Source organism: Archocentrus centrarchus, chromosome 17 (genome assembly GCF_007364275.1).
Source record: "Archocentrus centrarchus isolate MPI-CPG fArcCen1 chromosome 17, fArcCen1, whole genome shotgun sequence".
NCBI lineage: Eukaryota > Metazoa > Chordata > Actinopteri > Cichliformes > Cichlidae > Archocentrus > Archocentrus centrarchus.
This window is the reverse complement of record NC_044362.1, coordinates 5,972,134-5,987,755: the sequence shown is the minus strand read 5'-3', so window position 1 is coordinate 5,987,755 and position 15,622 is coordinate 5,972,134. Positions and strand designations below refer to the sequence as shown.

The 15,622-nt window shown below is 41.2% G+C and overlaps 1 protein-coding gene and 1 long non-coding RNA gene across 2 annotated transcripts; one reads left to right on the top strand and one right to left on the bottom strand.

The window, feature by feature from the left end:
• Positions 1-932: 932 nt before the first annotated feature.
• On the bottom strand, positions 933-1,841 carry LOC115796487 (uncharacterized). The gene is made up of 3 exons (XR_004021305.1): positions 1,772-1,841; positions 1,578-1,693; positions 933-1,499 (listed from the first exon to the last, which is right to left on the bottom strand). It is a non-coding gene; the product is annotated as an uncharacterized LOC115796487 (long non-coding RNA).
• Positions 1,842-2,001: 160 nt separating this feature from the next.
• LOC115796036 (cysteine-rich secretory protein LCCL domain-containing 1-like) lies at positions 2,002-15,032 on the top strand. Its single transcript, XM_030752242.1, has 15 exons — positions 2,002-2,218; positions 2,855-3,152; positions 9,767-9,885; positions 10,229-10,361; positions 10,745-10,860; positions 11,240-11,340; positions 11,576-11,740; positions 11,819-11,879; positions 12,076-12,142; positions 12,231-12,361; positions 12,503-12,546; positions 12,630-12,702; positions 12,877-12,946; positions 13,578-13,711; positions 13,876-15,032. Exons 2-15 carry the CDS (start codon positions 2,886-2,888, stop codon positions 13,925-13,927), a joined length of 1,533 nt encoding a protein of 510 aa, XP_030608102.1. The 5' UTR covers positions 2,002-2,218; positions 2,855-2,885; the 3' UTR covers positions 13,928-15,032.
• Positions 15,033-15,622: the final 590 nt, after the last annotated feature.

The following is a 15,622-nucleotide window of genomic DNA, read 5'->3' as shown; positions in this document are numbered from 1 at the left end:
CTGACAGCCTGGTGGAAGAAGCTGTTGCTCAGTCTAGTGGAGGAGGCCCAGAGGCTCCTGAACTTCCTCCCTGATGGAAGGAGACTGAAGAGGCTGTGTGAGGGGTTGGTGGGGTCGCCCACAATGCTGGGTGCTCTGTGTGCGAGGCAGGTGTTGTATATGTCCTGGAGGGAGGGGAGTGGGGCACCAATGATCTTTCCAGTAGCCTTCACTATGCACTGCAGAGTCTTCTGTTCAGAGGCTGTGCAGCTTCTGAATCACACAGTGATGCAGCTGGTTAGGACGCTCTCAACAATGTATTTAAAGGCTCCTGTAAAAAGTGACCATTAATAATATGGCAGCGGTTGGTTGACCAGGAGAGATCATCTGAGATGTGCACATCCAGAAATTTCATTTTACTCACCATTGCTACTGTATTGCCATGGATGGTTAGAGGGGGGTGCTGGGTGTGTGATCTTCTAAAATCAATGACCCGCTCCTTTGTTTTCCCCACATTTAGGGAGAGGTTGTTGTCTCTGCACCATATGGCCAGTCTGCTCACCTCACTCCTGTAGTCGGTCTCGTTGTTGACAAGCAATTTATAGCCAACAGCCTGTGTTGTTTAAGTATTTAGAACAATCCTACAATTTAAAATTATGTGGTTTGTCCAATCACCTCTGAACCTCTGCAGAACAGCCAGTCTGCTGAAGTTCTCCGAGTCATAACATGTTCGGTCTTTGGAGGTTTTTCAGGTCGCAACGCTCTGCTGCATCCAGGAGAGGGCAGCAGACACAAGGAGAAGACAACAGAATGATACTGTAAACTTATTAATACAAACCTTTGTAGTGATGTCATAGTTACTTTTGTGAGTCAACTGAAACAAAAGTCTTGTTTACACAACTTATTATGTTTTGCCCATCATGAATTTATTTTCATATCTATTTAGTCACATTTATAGGTAGTAACAACTTCAGATGTAGACTCATGAGAGAGAATGACAGGCAATATGATGAGTTTATAGACTGACTAGCCAATCAACAGAAAAATCATGGCAAGAGGGCAACTTAACTATACTAATGACAGTCTTCATGTACATGTATTGCAGTAAATCACCTACAAAGAGTCACTTAAATGATTTGCTCATTGAGTTTTAAAATAGTGGAATCGGGGTTTTCAAACTGAAATATGCCACTGATGTTGCAAGCTTCAAACCTAAATAAATATTTAGCATCACTTTACCCAGGTATCAACTCCACTCAACAGCCTTTTTTGTGCCTTCATAACAAATAAAAATAATACCTGTCTCAGGTTTCCCTGATGAACACTCAGAACAGAGAATGTCAGCTTAAAGTAAGCAAACGCGAGGAGCGCTTACACAAATATACACACACAAACTTTCACAACTGCTCTAGTGTGTGTTCAGGCAGATGAATCGGTGCTTTGTGGTCGTGACGCAAGGGGACAGAGGCCACCCTGCTGGCGGCTGCTGCCGCCATTCTCACACACAGCAGTGAAGCCTCCTAAGAAAAGGAAAACGTTCACTTCAAAGTTGGTGCGCTTGCGCAAACAGTGCAGATAATTAAAATCTATTTTCTTACAGTTTTTTGATGGACCCAGATACAAAGAAGAATGTGGTCAGTGTGCGTATAGAAGCCGTGACTGCAATTCCGCGCGTCCTTAAATGCATCATAACCACACAAATCCTGCTTTTCACCTATCAAAGAAAAAAAAAAATCAAAATGTGCAAAATTTGTAAGTGCGTGGGCTGCTCTCCCAACTCCCACACGTTTACCTTCACGTCACTTCTGGTGCGATCAAGTATCTCCTCAAACAGATCAGCCCTGGAGTCCCCACACTCCGTGTGTGTGTGTGTGTGTGTGTGTGTGTTAGGTAAGTATGAGCGAGCGGGTTTGCAGAGGCGTGGTCCGCTGCGTTGCACGTTGTTAAGCGCAAATTTGGCATATAAGCGCAAAATGCGCAGCAGTCCCGCGTAGCCCGCTGCTTACGGAGCCACCTGAGGAATTCAGCAGGTAGCTAAACGCACTTGCGAGCTCTCTGCGCTCCGGAGTGGATGTAGCATAGTTAGACCGGACTGCCTGCGCTCATTCCGTGTGATGGATGGATGTATTTAAAGGCTCCTTGGACTGGAAAACTGTCATTCTGCAAAAAACTACAGACGATTTAGCTCCTGGAATATTACAGCTGGGAGACAGGTTGATCGATTTGGCCCAATTTAGAGGTACACTGGCGCTATACAGTACTTTACTTCTAAGAGTACTTGGCTATTAAAAAAAGTTTTTAATTTACATTCCTATAGCATCTAGAGAATATTTCTCTATTCTTTAATAGTGATTTTCTCTTCTTGTGTTAAAAATAATAATATATCATCTGAATAAATGGATAATTAGTTTTATTCTAGGGTATATTAACACATGCAGCAATACAATAACTTTTTAGTAATGCATGTGCAGAAGTCTGTGAATACATAAGACGTGAACACTGGGTTTATAATGGTCCTGCTGTGTGCAGTGATGCAATGCACAGTGGGCAGACTTCTGGAAATTCTTAATTATATCATAATTGAATTGAGATGGCAGATACACTAACTGTGCCTTTGGGCTCCTCTATTTTTTTATTTTTTATTTTTTAAATGTTCCAATGTAGGTATATTATAGGCATGTGATTATTATTATCTCTGTATTGCACACATTGAGTTTGAGTATAATGAAATGTGCTATATAAATAAAAATGCTGTTGCCATTAATTGGAACTGTAATATAAGAGCTAAAATGAACATCTTGAACAAAAATGCTGCACTCAGGCTTCGCTCTGACACTCAGCCTCTCAAACTCAAACTGCTCTGTTTGTCCTGCAGTTTTCCTTGTAGCAGCACTGTTTTCCCCACCATGAGGAGGTCTGTGGCTCTACCCGGTTTGCTCAGAGCAGTGAGCCTGTTCCTTTGCTTGAACACGACCGTCCAGGCCATCGCCGTCGCCAACTCCACACGGCTCGAGTCCATCCTGAACAAGTACACGAACAAGGGTGAGGAGTGGTGGAGGGCCAGGTCGAGAGGGAAGAGGGCAATCAGCGAGGGCGACATGCACCTCATTCTGGACCTGCACAACAAACTGCGGGGTCAGGTCTACCCTCCTGCTTCCAACATGGAGTACATGGTGAGCACTGAGGACACAGCTGTCTGTAGGCAAAGTACACTGGGGAATATTTAATTGTTCTGTTACTTAAATGGATAAACAGAACCAATATTAGTTACACTTCTGAAGTTAAAACTCATGGATATGGGGTCGTGATTAAAATCAGTTAACCCTTTAAGGTCTGATGACCTCCACACTAACCCTAACTTAAGCCCTAGGCAATCAGGATATGAAATTTTTGTTTTTATTTTTTTTTTCTGACACACATAAGCAACATTCTAGTATTTTATTGATACTGGTACAAATTTGCAGGTGTGTGGGTATCTATGATGCACCCATACAGTTAGTCTGTGGATGGTCATTGCTAAGCAAGCTTGCTAGAGTTACATATAGTCTGTGTACACAAAAAGTGCATCATATAAATGATTGCATCTTTATAGAATAAATTAGAAGCGAGTTCTCTTTCCAGTGATTCTTTCCAGTGACATTAACGTATTTCTCATAAGAAAGCACTTTCCTGACTCTGCCAGTGCAGCTCTGCCAGCTAAAGACATCAGATTAGGGAATGAACGAAAGAAAACGGGCTCTGCAAGCCAAAGCCACCATCTGGCTTGCTCCACCTCCTGCCTCCTGTTTGCCCGCCCTTGCTGACCCTGGCCCAGGTCCAGCTCTCACCCCTGCAGTGTTTTCCTGCCCTCTACCTCAACCATCCTGCCCTCCCTCCTTCTCTTCCTACCCAGCCTCTCCTTGCTCTAACCCTCCATTTCTCCCCTTGCTGAGTCTTTCTCTCACTGTGCTACTCACTTGATCATCAGCCTCACAAACGTTCTGTCGGGCTTTTCTTCAGCGTCTTCCACTTTCTCTGCCAACCTCTCTTTCTCTCATCGTCCATCGGAGATCATTCAACCCCAGGCCAAAGTTAGCTTTGATGAATTGAATGGGTGCCACAGCAGTGAATCAGTTTCACATAATACGACCCTCATCCTTTGAATGGCGGTGCGTGGTGGTGCTATTGTATGTTATGTACACTAATCCAGTGTTTCTTTAGCAGTGGATACAGTTATTTATGGTTGTGATGTGGTACTGTAAGTCAGAGGACTGATGAGGGCCGAGTGTTTTCAGATTGCAGGCTCTGGTGTCCAAAAGCCATGACTCTTTAATTTCATATAATAACTGTTAAGAAAAACAAAACAAAAAAAGCCTTCAAGCAACCGTGTTCATCCCTTAACCTGAAACACATCACTTCCTGTTTAGCAGATTTTGAGAAATAGAGACCCTTTTTGAAAGTTCCCATAATCAAAGCCACTTTCCATACAGTAGACTTAGAAGCATTTACACAGACTGTTTTGCATACTTTGATATACAAAAACAAATTCTTGATTTTTTTTTTTATTCTTTGCAATGATTCATTTTGACCCCTTCTCCCAAATGTAAGAGTGCAGATCTTGCACTCAGCTGTGTAGCAGAGGTGGTCCTGGTGGATGTCTGGAAGCAGGCCTGTAGCTTAGAAGCTTAATGCTCTTTGGAATGAAGACTGGTAGTTGTTACTGCAGCCAGTCTATCATCCCCACTGCTGGATGATCAAGAGGAAAGAAAAACAAGAAAATGGAGAGAATAATGAGGCGGCACAGATCATTAGTGTCTGCTGTAGAAAACAGAAAAGGTAGAAAAATTCACCAAAATGCAGGACAGAAGTGCATGATAGGCCAAATGTTCCAGACCTACTGCTTGTGACTCACTCAGCGTTATGAGTTTGTTTGTTTGTTTGTTTGTTGTTGTCTCTAGAAATGCAAACAGCAGTTCATTGAAAAACAGCTGAAAGCAGAAAGAGGAAACAATGATTTCTGAGCTGCTACCAATACGTCTGTCTGTGTTTTTGTTTAGGTTTAAATTGTCTAAGAGAATAGCATCATCTTTGTGAAGAAGTAAATTACTTCCACCTGCTGTTACAGTATCTTCTCACTAATAAGATGAAATGGATGAAATGATTGTTGCCGCTACACCCTCTCAGTTGCAGTCCCCATTGTATTATAAACGTGATTTTATGCTATCACTCATTTCTGGGCTCATTTCTCATTTCTGGGCTTTGAAGCCTCAACACTGATGTTTTGGTAGCTGTCATGTTTTTTTTGTTTATTTGTTTGTTCTTAGCCATGTAGGCATGAGGCTGGAGCTAAAGCTGCATCCAGCATATATTTATTTTAACTCACCAAAACTGAAGCACCAGAAAAGCAAGCCATGGTGCTCCAAAAGGCACCGACAGCTCTTGACTTATGATTTCTGAAAAATTCCAAGGGTAACACAGTTTGAAAGACATAAAGTAGTATTTTTGCACCAACAAAGTGATTCCCAAAGAGCTGTTAGCTGAAAACCTGACATATCTCAGGATGGTGTGCAGTGTGTGTGCTGAAAAATGGAAACTGGATAAGTGGAGGACAAAATAAGAAATGCCAGACTTAAAAACTATCTACAGCAAATGAACAGTATCTGAAAATCATGCCTGAAGAAACAGGAAAACATCCAGCTAAGACCTGAGAGATGCACCTGGCCCTTCAGTTGATCCAGCTAGTATTCTTCAAAGCCTCATCAGAAACGGTCTCAGTAGAACAGTGGCCGTCAAGAAGCCATTCTTAAGTCAGGGAAACAAGGAGTAAATGCTGAGGTATGGCACATTGCACAAGAACTGGACTGAAAATCAGTGGCAACAGGTCATATGGGGTGATGAATCCAGATTTGACATTTTTGGTTGTAATTTTCATCAGTGTGTATGGAAGAGGTCAGGAAAAAGGTACAACAGTGAGTGTCTGCAGCCATCTGTAAAGCTGAGGCTCTGTCATGGCTTCAGGCTACATTTCAGTCAGTGGTGTTTGAGATCTTGTTGGTGGAATTATGAATGTAGAAAACTACAGTCAGATTTTGATACCATCTGGAAAGCATCTCATTGGAAACAGCTTTCAACACACTGCCAATGCAGTAAAATCATACCTGAATATAAAAAACACACAATGGAACATCATCAGTCATGGATTGGCCTCCCTAGAGCTCGGACCTCAGTGTTATTGGGATCATCATGACCGAGAACGTGACAGAAAGCAGCCAACATCCAAAGAAGAGCTTTGAATGTCCTTCAAGAAGCCTGGAGAACAATTACTGAAGACTACTTAAAGAAATGACAAGAAAGCTGCCTCAGAGAGTTCAGGCTGTGTTGAAGAATAAAGCGTAGCACCAAATTGTGACTTTCAAGCTTGAGTTGTGTTAAAATTGTGTAAACTTTGGGTTTTCACTTTTCAATAAGTCAGTCTATTTGTCATTTTCTTAGGAAAATATAATGACATGAAGGGTGGCTCAAGACTTTTGCACATTACTGGAGCTCATATCTCATGCTTCCAACGTGGAGCTCAGATATTTCATACAATATCTGAACTTTTAAGTGAAAACACATTCAGAATTGGCTTGACGAGAATCCTACCTAACAACTAAAATACAATTTCAAAACCCTTGAAAAATATCACATAGCTGAAATTAAACAATTCTCTACTTTGGTAAATCAGCCACAGCTGCATTATGGACAAAAACCTCCCGTCCAAATAACACTTTTCCACTCAGGCATGGACAGTAAGCAGTACCACAATGTGCAACAGTGTGTTAGCCTTAGTCTAAACATATGGAACACATTATGGTGGTCAAGCAAAGCAGTTGCAACTCAACACTTAAACATTATCCTATTAGTTTTGACGCACGATAGCTGTAATGCAGCTAAACAGTATCCCAACAGGGTGCACACTGCACCTATTCTTCTCCCTCCCCAACAGAGTCAACAGTAAATTAACTTTGCCGCGACATTTAAATTGCTCAGCCCCATAGCCACAGTCTGCTTTCTTTAAAATAAGAGGTATGTGAGTACTGTAAGTTTCAGGTATTTTGACTTGAGTTCAACTGATTTTCTTAAGCTTTTGCAGAAAAATGGCATCAGCCCTTAAAACAGAAGCTCTCTGTGTTGCTGTGCTGCTTTTTTAGTTCTTTATTTGTTGGCTTTTTTTTTCATCTCTCAGATTGTTTTATGAGACCAGAACTTACTGGAAACAAGCTATGAAACAACCGCGCTGTAGCACAAAGCTGCCAGTTGATGTGGTTGTCTCTCGTATACGTGTCTGTGTGTAAGAGAGTGCATAGACCTAGTTTTGACTATATGGTGTCAAATTTGTGAGAGGCATGCATACAGTCGCGGTACTTTCAAGTAAAGACCAAGACCAGGCTGATTTTTCAGGTTAACTTCACTTCAAGTGTGTATGGTTACCTTCAGATTGATTTTACTGAAATTTATAGTTGTCTACAACCCCAATCCCAATAAAGTCCCATTTTACACAAAGGGAGGTTGTGCTTGCAGTTCAGACCTTTTAACAGCTGAAAACATTTAGCATATCAGATGAAAAATACAGCAAAGAAGACTTTTAGCTGCTAGAATACTGTATCAGACAATGATGGGACAACATTCTTTCCTCAAAAGACCAGCAACAAATGCCATCAAATTCAGAATTATTTATTTTTTTAATTTTCTATTGTGAATAATATGTGGCTTTATGGGATTTGCAGATAATTGCATCGTTTTTATTTACATTTTGCTAAGTATATCAACTTTTTTTGGAACTGGGGTTGTGGGGTTCCTTGAAGAGAAGAGATATCTAAAAAGGTTGTAATGAGTAGCAATTAAAGCCACAACTATTATAAGTGGCCAACTTTAATAAGAAAGGTGATGCAGAGAGGAGTGTTTTATTTTCAATTATTTCAAATACCAAGCAGCTCTGGACTCCCAAAATATATCCATCCATCCATCCATCCATCTTCTTCCACTTATCTGGTGGGGGGCAGCAACATAAGCAGGGAACTCACCCCCAGTGATGGGTGAGTCACCCCTCGTCATTCCCAGACCCTGCTTCCTCTACAGAAGGTGTGTCAGTGGGATTAAGGAGGCCCTCAAAGTATTCCTTCCACCACCTGACTATATCCTCAGTTGAATCAGCAGCGCCCTACCTACACTATGCATGTGTGAGTAGAGCGTCACTTTCCCCTCCTGAGTTGCCTGATGGTCAGAATTGCTTTGAGGCAGTCGGAAATTCTTTTTCCATGTCCTAACTAAACTCCTCCTACACCCAAGTTTTTGCTTCAGCCGCAACCCGAGCCACGTTCTGCTTGGCCTGTCAGTATCCATCAGCTGCCTCCACAGTCTCACAGGCTAATCAAGCCTGATATAACTTTTTCAGTTTAATGAGTCCCTTTACTTCCAGTGCCCACCATTCAGTTCAGGGTTTACGACCACGTTAGGCACCAACCACCTTGTAACCGCAGCTTCATGAAGCAGCCTCAACAATATAGGTGCGGAACCTGGTGTTGTCGAAGTTCTGCTAAGTAGGAGCTGAATATCTCACAGACTGGGACCTCTGCAGGGCATTACACCCTCACTATCCATTTAGGTGTGCCAGATCTGTCCAGCATCCTCCCCCGCCAACTGAACTAACTCACCACCAGGTGGTGATGAGATGAGATCAGTTTTATTTATATAGCACCAAATCACACCAAACAGTTGCCTCAAGGTGCTTTATTTTGTAAGGTAAAGACCATATAATAATTATCCGAGTGTCCAGATTATAAGGGGACAGATTTGATGATAAGACCTGTGACCATGGGTATCCTGGTGCCACGTGCACATATGGACATCCTTATGTTTGAACGTGGTATTCGTCATGGATCAGGCGGGCCGTTTTTCCCAATCACACGTCTCCAAGTCTCACTGTTGTTACCCATGTGAGCACTGAATCTCCCAGTAGGACAGCGGAGTCACAGGATTGAGCACCCTCGAGCACCCCACCCAGTGACTCCTAGAAGCTTGGGTAATCTGAACTGTCATTCAGCACATAAGCACAAAAAACAGCCAGGAACTGTTCCCTGACCCAAAGGTGCAGGGAAACGGGTGAACACTCTGACATACAGGCAGCAAGCCAAAAGGATACAAGGATACCCACCCCAGCCTGCTGCCTCTCACTAAGGGCAACTCCACTGGAACAGAGTCCAGCCCCTCTCCAGGAGACTGGTTCCAGAGCCAAGGCCGTGCATTGAGGTGAGCCTGAATTTATCTAGCTAGTATCTCTCAACCTCATGCACTAGGTCAGGCTCCTTCCTCACCAAAGAGATGACATTCCATGTCCTAATAGCCAGCCTTGATAGCTGGGGACTGGTCCACCAGGGCCTCTGCCCTTAGCTGCACATTACACTCGACCCCTACAACGCCTCCTGTGGGTGGTGGGCCAAAGGAGAGCGAGCCCATGTCTTCTCTTCAGACTGCGCCTGGCCAGGCCCCAAAGGCTAAGGCCCAGCTACCATGGTAGTCCTGTCCCTGCCCAGGATTGCTCGTCTGGCCCCTCACCCAGGACCAATTGGAGACCCAAATAGGAGGCCAACGCCCCCAGACAACATAGTCCCTGGGACATACAAACCCCTCCTCTATGATAAGGGGTTTATCAAACCCAATAACAATGAACTTCCTACCCTAATTTTAAAAGTTCATCTTATCCAAGAACCTGTGCATGGTTCTGTGTTTTCATGACCTCTTTGACATGAAAAATGTCTGTGCTCCTCAGGTATGGGATTATGAGTTGGAGAGAAGTGCAGAGCACTGGGCTCACACCTGCAGATGGGAACATGGACCAAGCCACCTGCTGACACAAATAGGCCAAAACCTTGGAGCACACTGGGGCAGGTGCGTATGCACAAAGTGCAGGGAAGTGTAGCAGTAAAACTATTCTATGTTCCTTTCGACAGCTCTAAACTGCTGTATCTTGGTTTGCATTTAAATATAATGTATATATTTTTAGGCTCCAGACATAGTGAATGTGAAATGTAAACACTTTCCTTATGGCCTCAGTCATTTATTTTGGGTTATAATGCATAAAAAAATGAATCTGTTTTGTAAATCTTGGTAAATCTTCATCTCAAGTGCTCATGTTCAGAATGGCACATCAGAAACAAATGATGATGTCACAGTAGCTACAGCCCTCTTTTATACTTATGTTAATACTTTTATGCTTTTTCTGTCACATCAGGGACCGGCCCCCAACCTATCATGTCCAGGCCTGGTATGATGAGGTGAGGTACTACAGCTACCCCTACTCCCAGGAGTGTAACCCGCACTGTCCATTCAGGTGTTCGGGACCTGTTTGTACTCATTATACTCAGGTAATTGCCTTAAAAGTCCCTAGGGATACATTTCTTTCCTTACAAAAAGAAATCATATTTATTGGCATAAAAATATGTGAAATATCAAAAATTATTCTGTCTGATTACAGTTCTATAAATTAGCTACAGTAAATCTAACCAAGAAAATATGTGTCCCTCGGTTGCTTATTTGCTTTAAAAAGAATATCTAATGATAACAACTCACAAAATTGAGTGTAAAATGTGAAATTATCTAACTATAAATGCTGCATGGATTGAAATCCTATAAAGTCATGCTGTATTACAACACATAATTACAGCTGCCTTGTTGAAATTCAGCATCATGCTCTCAGCTCACATTGTCTGTTTTTCTTTGATTTGCTTTTTGTTTGGTTTGTTTTTAGTTGGTGTGGGCAACCACTAATCGCATTGGCTGTGCCATCAACGTGTGTTACAACATGAACGTGTGGGGAATGATCTGGGCCAAAGCGGTCTATCTGGTCTGCAACTACTCTCCACCGTAAGTTTTCAGCAGGGACAACACATGATAACTCATTCGAAAATGTTCTCAAACTCTTTCCGGAAGTGAGAGGAGTGGCATCAAAGATGAAGAGCATCATTTAAATCACTGAGCACCTCAAATTTCTAACAACAGAGTTCTGCCATCGGTGAATACAGCGTTGCATGCAGAACAAAATAGGATTTAGCAAGAACACGAGTCACACAATCATCCAGTCAGTTCTTTCATTCATATCAGTTTCTCACTACCATTTCTTGCATGTAACAAAATTAAAATATGTAAGAAATATATAAAGAAAATCCAGACAAAAGGTTGTGCACATCCTAGCAGTTGTATTAAAAATGCTGTTACAATTTTTTTGGCTTCTTTTTTTCTCCAGGGGTAACTGGTGGGGTCATGCTCCATACAAATATGGGACTCCCTGCTCTGCTTGTCCAGCGAGCTACGGTGGGGGATGCAGGGACAACCTTTGCTATAAAGGTGGGTTAGAAGCTATGAGGTCGTATCTTACTTTTTTTTTGCACACAAATCTTTATTAAAAAGACCCTATATTTCAGTCATTCATAATCACTGTGCAGGTTTCCCACGAGTTTGCCCATTTTTATAGCACCAATGTGGCATTAAATCAAAATTGACTGCTAATACAATTACAGTGATAAATATGCTCAGAAAATTCTCAAATCAACTGGAAAACTACAGTGGAGTGTGTTTTCAGATGGCGGTGTTGACAGGCGTCCAGCTCCTGAGATCGAGGAGACCAACTACATTGAGCCCGAACCAGAACCAAGAGACAGAGAGCCCCAGCCCAGGGCTCAGGCACCAAGCAGCTTGCCTAATGACAACCTAGAGAGAAACAGGGTTGTCAGCACAGAGCAGATGTGTAAGCATGAACCCATATTACTATATCTCCCTGAATGACACACTTAACAGTACTAATACTGAGTTTGTGTTACTTAAGGCCAACAGGTGGACTGTGAAACCAAGCTGAGGGATCACTGCAAGGGGACAACCTGTAACAGGTATATAATTTGTAGGCATTTTTGTTCGTGTTTGTGAAATCTGGCATTGGTATTGCTTAAAAATGTATACTCACAAAAACTCACGTATCAAATAGGATGCACTTAGTGTTGAAGGGTTAACATATATAATCAGTAGAGAAAACAGAATGGCCTGAGCTTCAGTACCACTATACTTTACTGCGGTGTGTATCCACAGATATGAGTGTCCACCCGGTTGCACTGACAGGCCTGGAAAAGTAGTTGGGACTGGATATTATGACATGGTAAAAGCTCACAAGCAGCAGCCATCAATGTGTTCTTTAATTTATTAGTATTCTATATAAAACAATCTTTACTTGATTGATCCTCCAGCAATCCAGTGTGTGTGGAGCTGCGCTACACTTTGGTGTCATTGACAATGATGGAGGATGGCTGGATGTGACCAGACTGGGCAGAAAGCAACATTTCACCAAGTCATACAAGAATGGTATTCAATCCATTGGGTAGGAATCAGTCTCTGTATTTGTGTGCCTTTATTAAGCATTGTACTTTATAGAGGATTGTCCCTTTCGTGTGAAGGCTCTTTAATTATGACGGATGGCCATAATGCATTAGGTTTAATGCCATTTTTGTCAACTTTACAGGAAAAACAGAAGTGCAAATTCCTTCAAAGTTGACTCTGTGCCTGGTAAGAAGCACATTTCACATTGCCTCTGCACAGAAATACTGTAGAATCATTTTTTGCTGTGCGCTGTCAACTCTTTCTTCCAGTCAAGGCGGTGAGATGTGATACCACAGTGGCGCTCTTCTGTCCCTTCAAGAAACCGGCACGACACTGTCCCAGGTAACGTGTGTAACAGAGGTCAGCACTATGACCCTTGTGGCCAGTAAAAAGAAAAGTAGTATCATCTGCACTTATTTTTTATGCATCTTTTTATGCATTCAAGTTTTTTATGGAAAGAACAGGTGCTTAAAATATTCTTTGACCTGATGTTAGCTCTGGGTTTTTTTTCCCCAGGTTGTACTGTCCCAAAAACTGTTTGCATGAGAGTCAAGCTCGAGTTATTGGAACAAAATACTTCTCAGATGTAAGTTCTTACATTATTGTCCTCACTTAGTGGATGGTACCAACAGTACTTTGTGATTGTCTTTGAAGTCAAAGCAGAAGTCAAAGACTCTTGACAGATAAGTCAGCATGATGTCTAGTAACCTACATCTGTTACGCTTGAATTTAATACAGCCTTAATTACAGACCAGCAAACTACCAAAACTCCTGCTTTAGTAGAGGTGCTCACTCTTGCTGATGATCAATTAATCAAGTGCATTTGATTTGCAGCACCTGGCTGCTACTTACCCTCTAATTTCTATGGAAGAAACGAGGGTGTTCTTAATTTTTCAAGACCGCTGCTGCATTTGATAGCATGAACACATTTGAACACTGAAAATAGGGACTGGAGGTATGGTTAGAGATACAGTTAGAGATGAAGCAGTTGTGAGCTAGCATAGCCAGTGTAAAATGCTGTAATTAAACACTATAATTAAACTGTTAAACGTCTTAGCAGAAAGTCACATTCTGATTATCATGTTGCTATAAATGTCCCGTTTGAAATGTTCACATGGCTTCAAAATGATTATATCAGCTATTTGCAGCAGTCATTAAAGGGTTGATAGGTTATAGGTGCCTTTCTCCCTAACCACGCATTGTCTTGGCCTGTCCAGAAGTCGAGTATCTGCAGAGCAGCCATCCATGCTGGAGTGATCCAGAATGAGTCGGGAGGTTACCTTGATGTGATGCCAGTGGACAAAAGGAGGCATTACAGCGGTAGCTATCAGAATGGCATCACCTCAGAAAGGTAGCGTTTCATTCCAGTTAGTATCATTAACTTGAACAATCTACTGTAGAGTTTTAACGTGTGTATTTTGATTGGTATCAAGGTCGATGCTTTGTTTTAGAGGCACATATTTTGCATGTAACATCTTTTTCCTGCATATCTCTCTTTTTCTCTTCCTCTTCCAGCCAACCAAACCCCACGGTCGGAAAAGCCTTCAGAGTCTTTGCAGTCATCTGAAAACCACTTAAAGGACAAAGTACCGTCAAACATGTCCACTTCATACCCGACATCCCTACTAATTATAAATGTACAAGCTATAATTATGTTCATTCCTAGAATGAGTAAGTCAGCGTTACTGCTACTGTCACTAAAAGTGTAACTCAAGGCTTCCCGTCTATCTTTGGTCATGACTGAATCACTGTCCAGTAATAACGCAGCAAAGGATGTTCAGCGAATGATGTCTGCTGCCTCATATCTTTCCCTAAATATCTACAGCTGACCATAGACATGACATCCTGTTTTCTTAACCATCAAAGTTGTATTTAAACGACCAGATTTATCAACTTTCCAACCGCTTTGTGTCATTTTGAAAGGTGAAGGTAGAAGACTAAAAATCAGATGTGTTTGCTGACTAATTCAAGATGTGCATCCTTTCTATATAGAGAAAAAGCAGATAAAACAACAGAGGACTTAATGCTTCAACTGGCACCAAAATGAGAGGCTGAGTTATAATATAATATAATATAATATAATATAATATAAAACACTATCTCTGTGGAGGCTCAAACTGATCATATTAACAAAATATAAGAATAACTGGATTGTCATGGTATATTGGTATATTGGTATACTGTTTTCACATTTTCAGCATAGAAATCAGATGTTTTTCTTCAAACTTACAAAGTAGAGAGTCTCGTTTTTTTTACTTTCTCATGGCATAAATTTATCCCTTTATCACAATAAGTGAGTAACAATAAAATTTTTAATTAATGTTAGAGAATCCCAGCTTTTACTTAAGTACAGGAATTGTTTGGGTTTTCTAATGCCTCTGGTTGGGGTCTCCAAATATTGTATGTCTGGTTATAATGTTAATATTCACAGTTAAAATGCTTGTTGCATATTTTTGTACATAATGTTGTAAATAATACTGAAAACATGCTTGTAATGCTTTCTATCCTCCTCTTTTTAATTTACAGTTTTAACAGCCATGCAAATCAACGCAATACACAGTAAATGGCATAAAAGCTTCTGTATGAAAAGCATAAATCTACCACTCAAGTATATTCATATATTTGTAAATATTGTGTGTGTGTAACAGATATTTTTTATATTTTATTCTGCATTTCCTAGCTTTTTTTTTTTTTTTTTTACGTTTAAATAAATGGACCCTGGCTGGCCAGGAATGCACATTGGCAAAATCCCAGAATTCTTAAAAAATATTAAATAAGTACAAAAGTATGTTTTGTGTCATTCTTTGACTATATTAGAGACGCTTTGCTGTAAAAAAAAATCAGTAGCCTATATGTTTTTTTCTGCTTTGAAAACATATAACTTGAATGACTCAGCAACCTTAAAGTGTTTAAATCCTGCTAACCCCAAGTTAAAGAGTGGAATCTGCGCTTTAGTTTACATTATATTACATTACACTTTACTTTTTGCGCACATATGGTTGTTAACATATGGTTGAGTGGCCACACAATTTTAATATCAGTCCCTTCAGCTTCCAGATAACCTGAGGAATCCAGGCATTAACATTTCAACATCATCTCAAATTCTGAGAAAACTTTGGAGAGAAATTTCTTTCTAGAAAGCTGTGGGTGTTTCCAGGAACTGGAGAGGAAGATCTACTCCCTGTTTCAATTCCAGGGAGTAGATCTTATCTACTGTACCAGTTGGCTTTGCATGTTTAAAGCACAAGAAAGGCGCCAACTG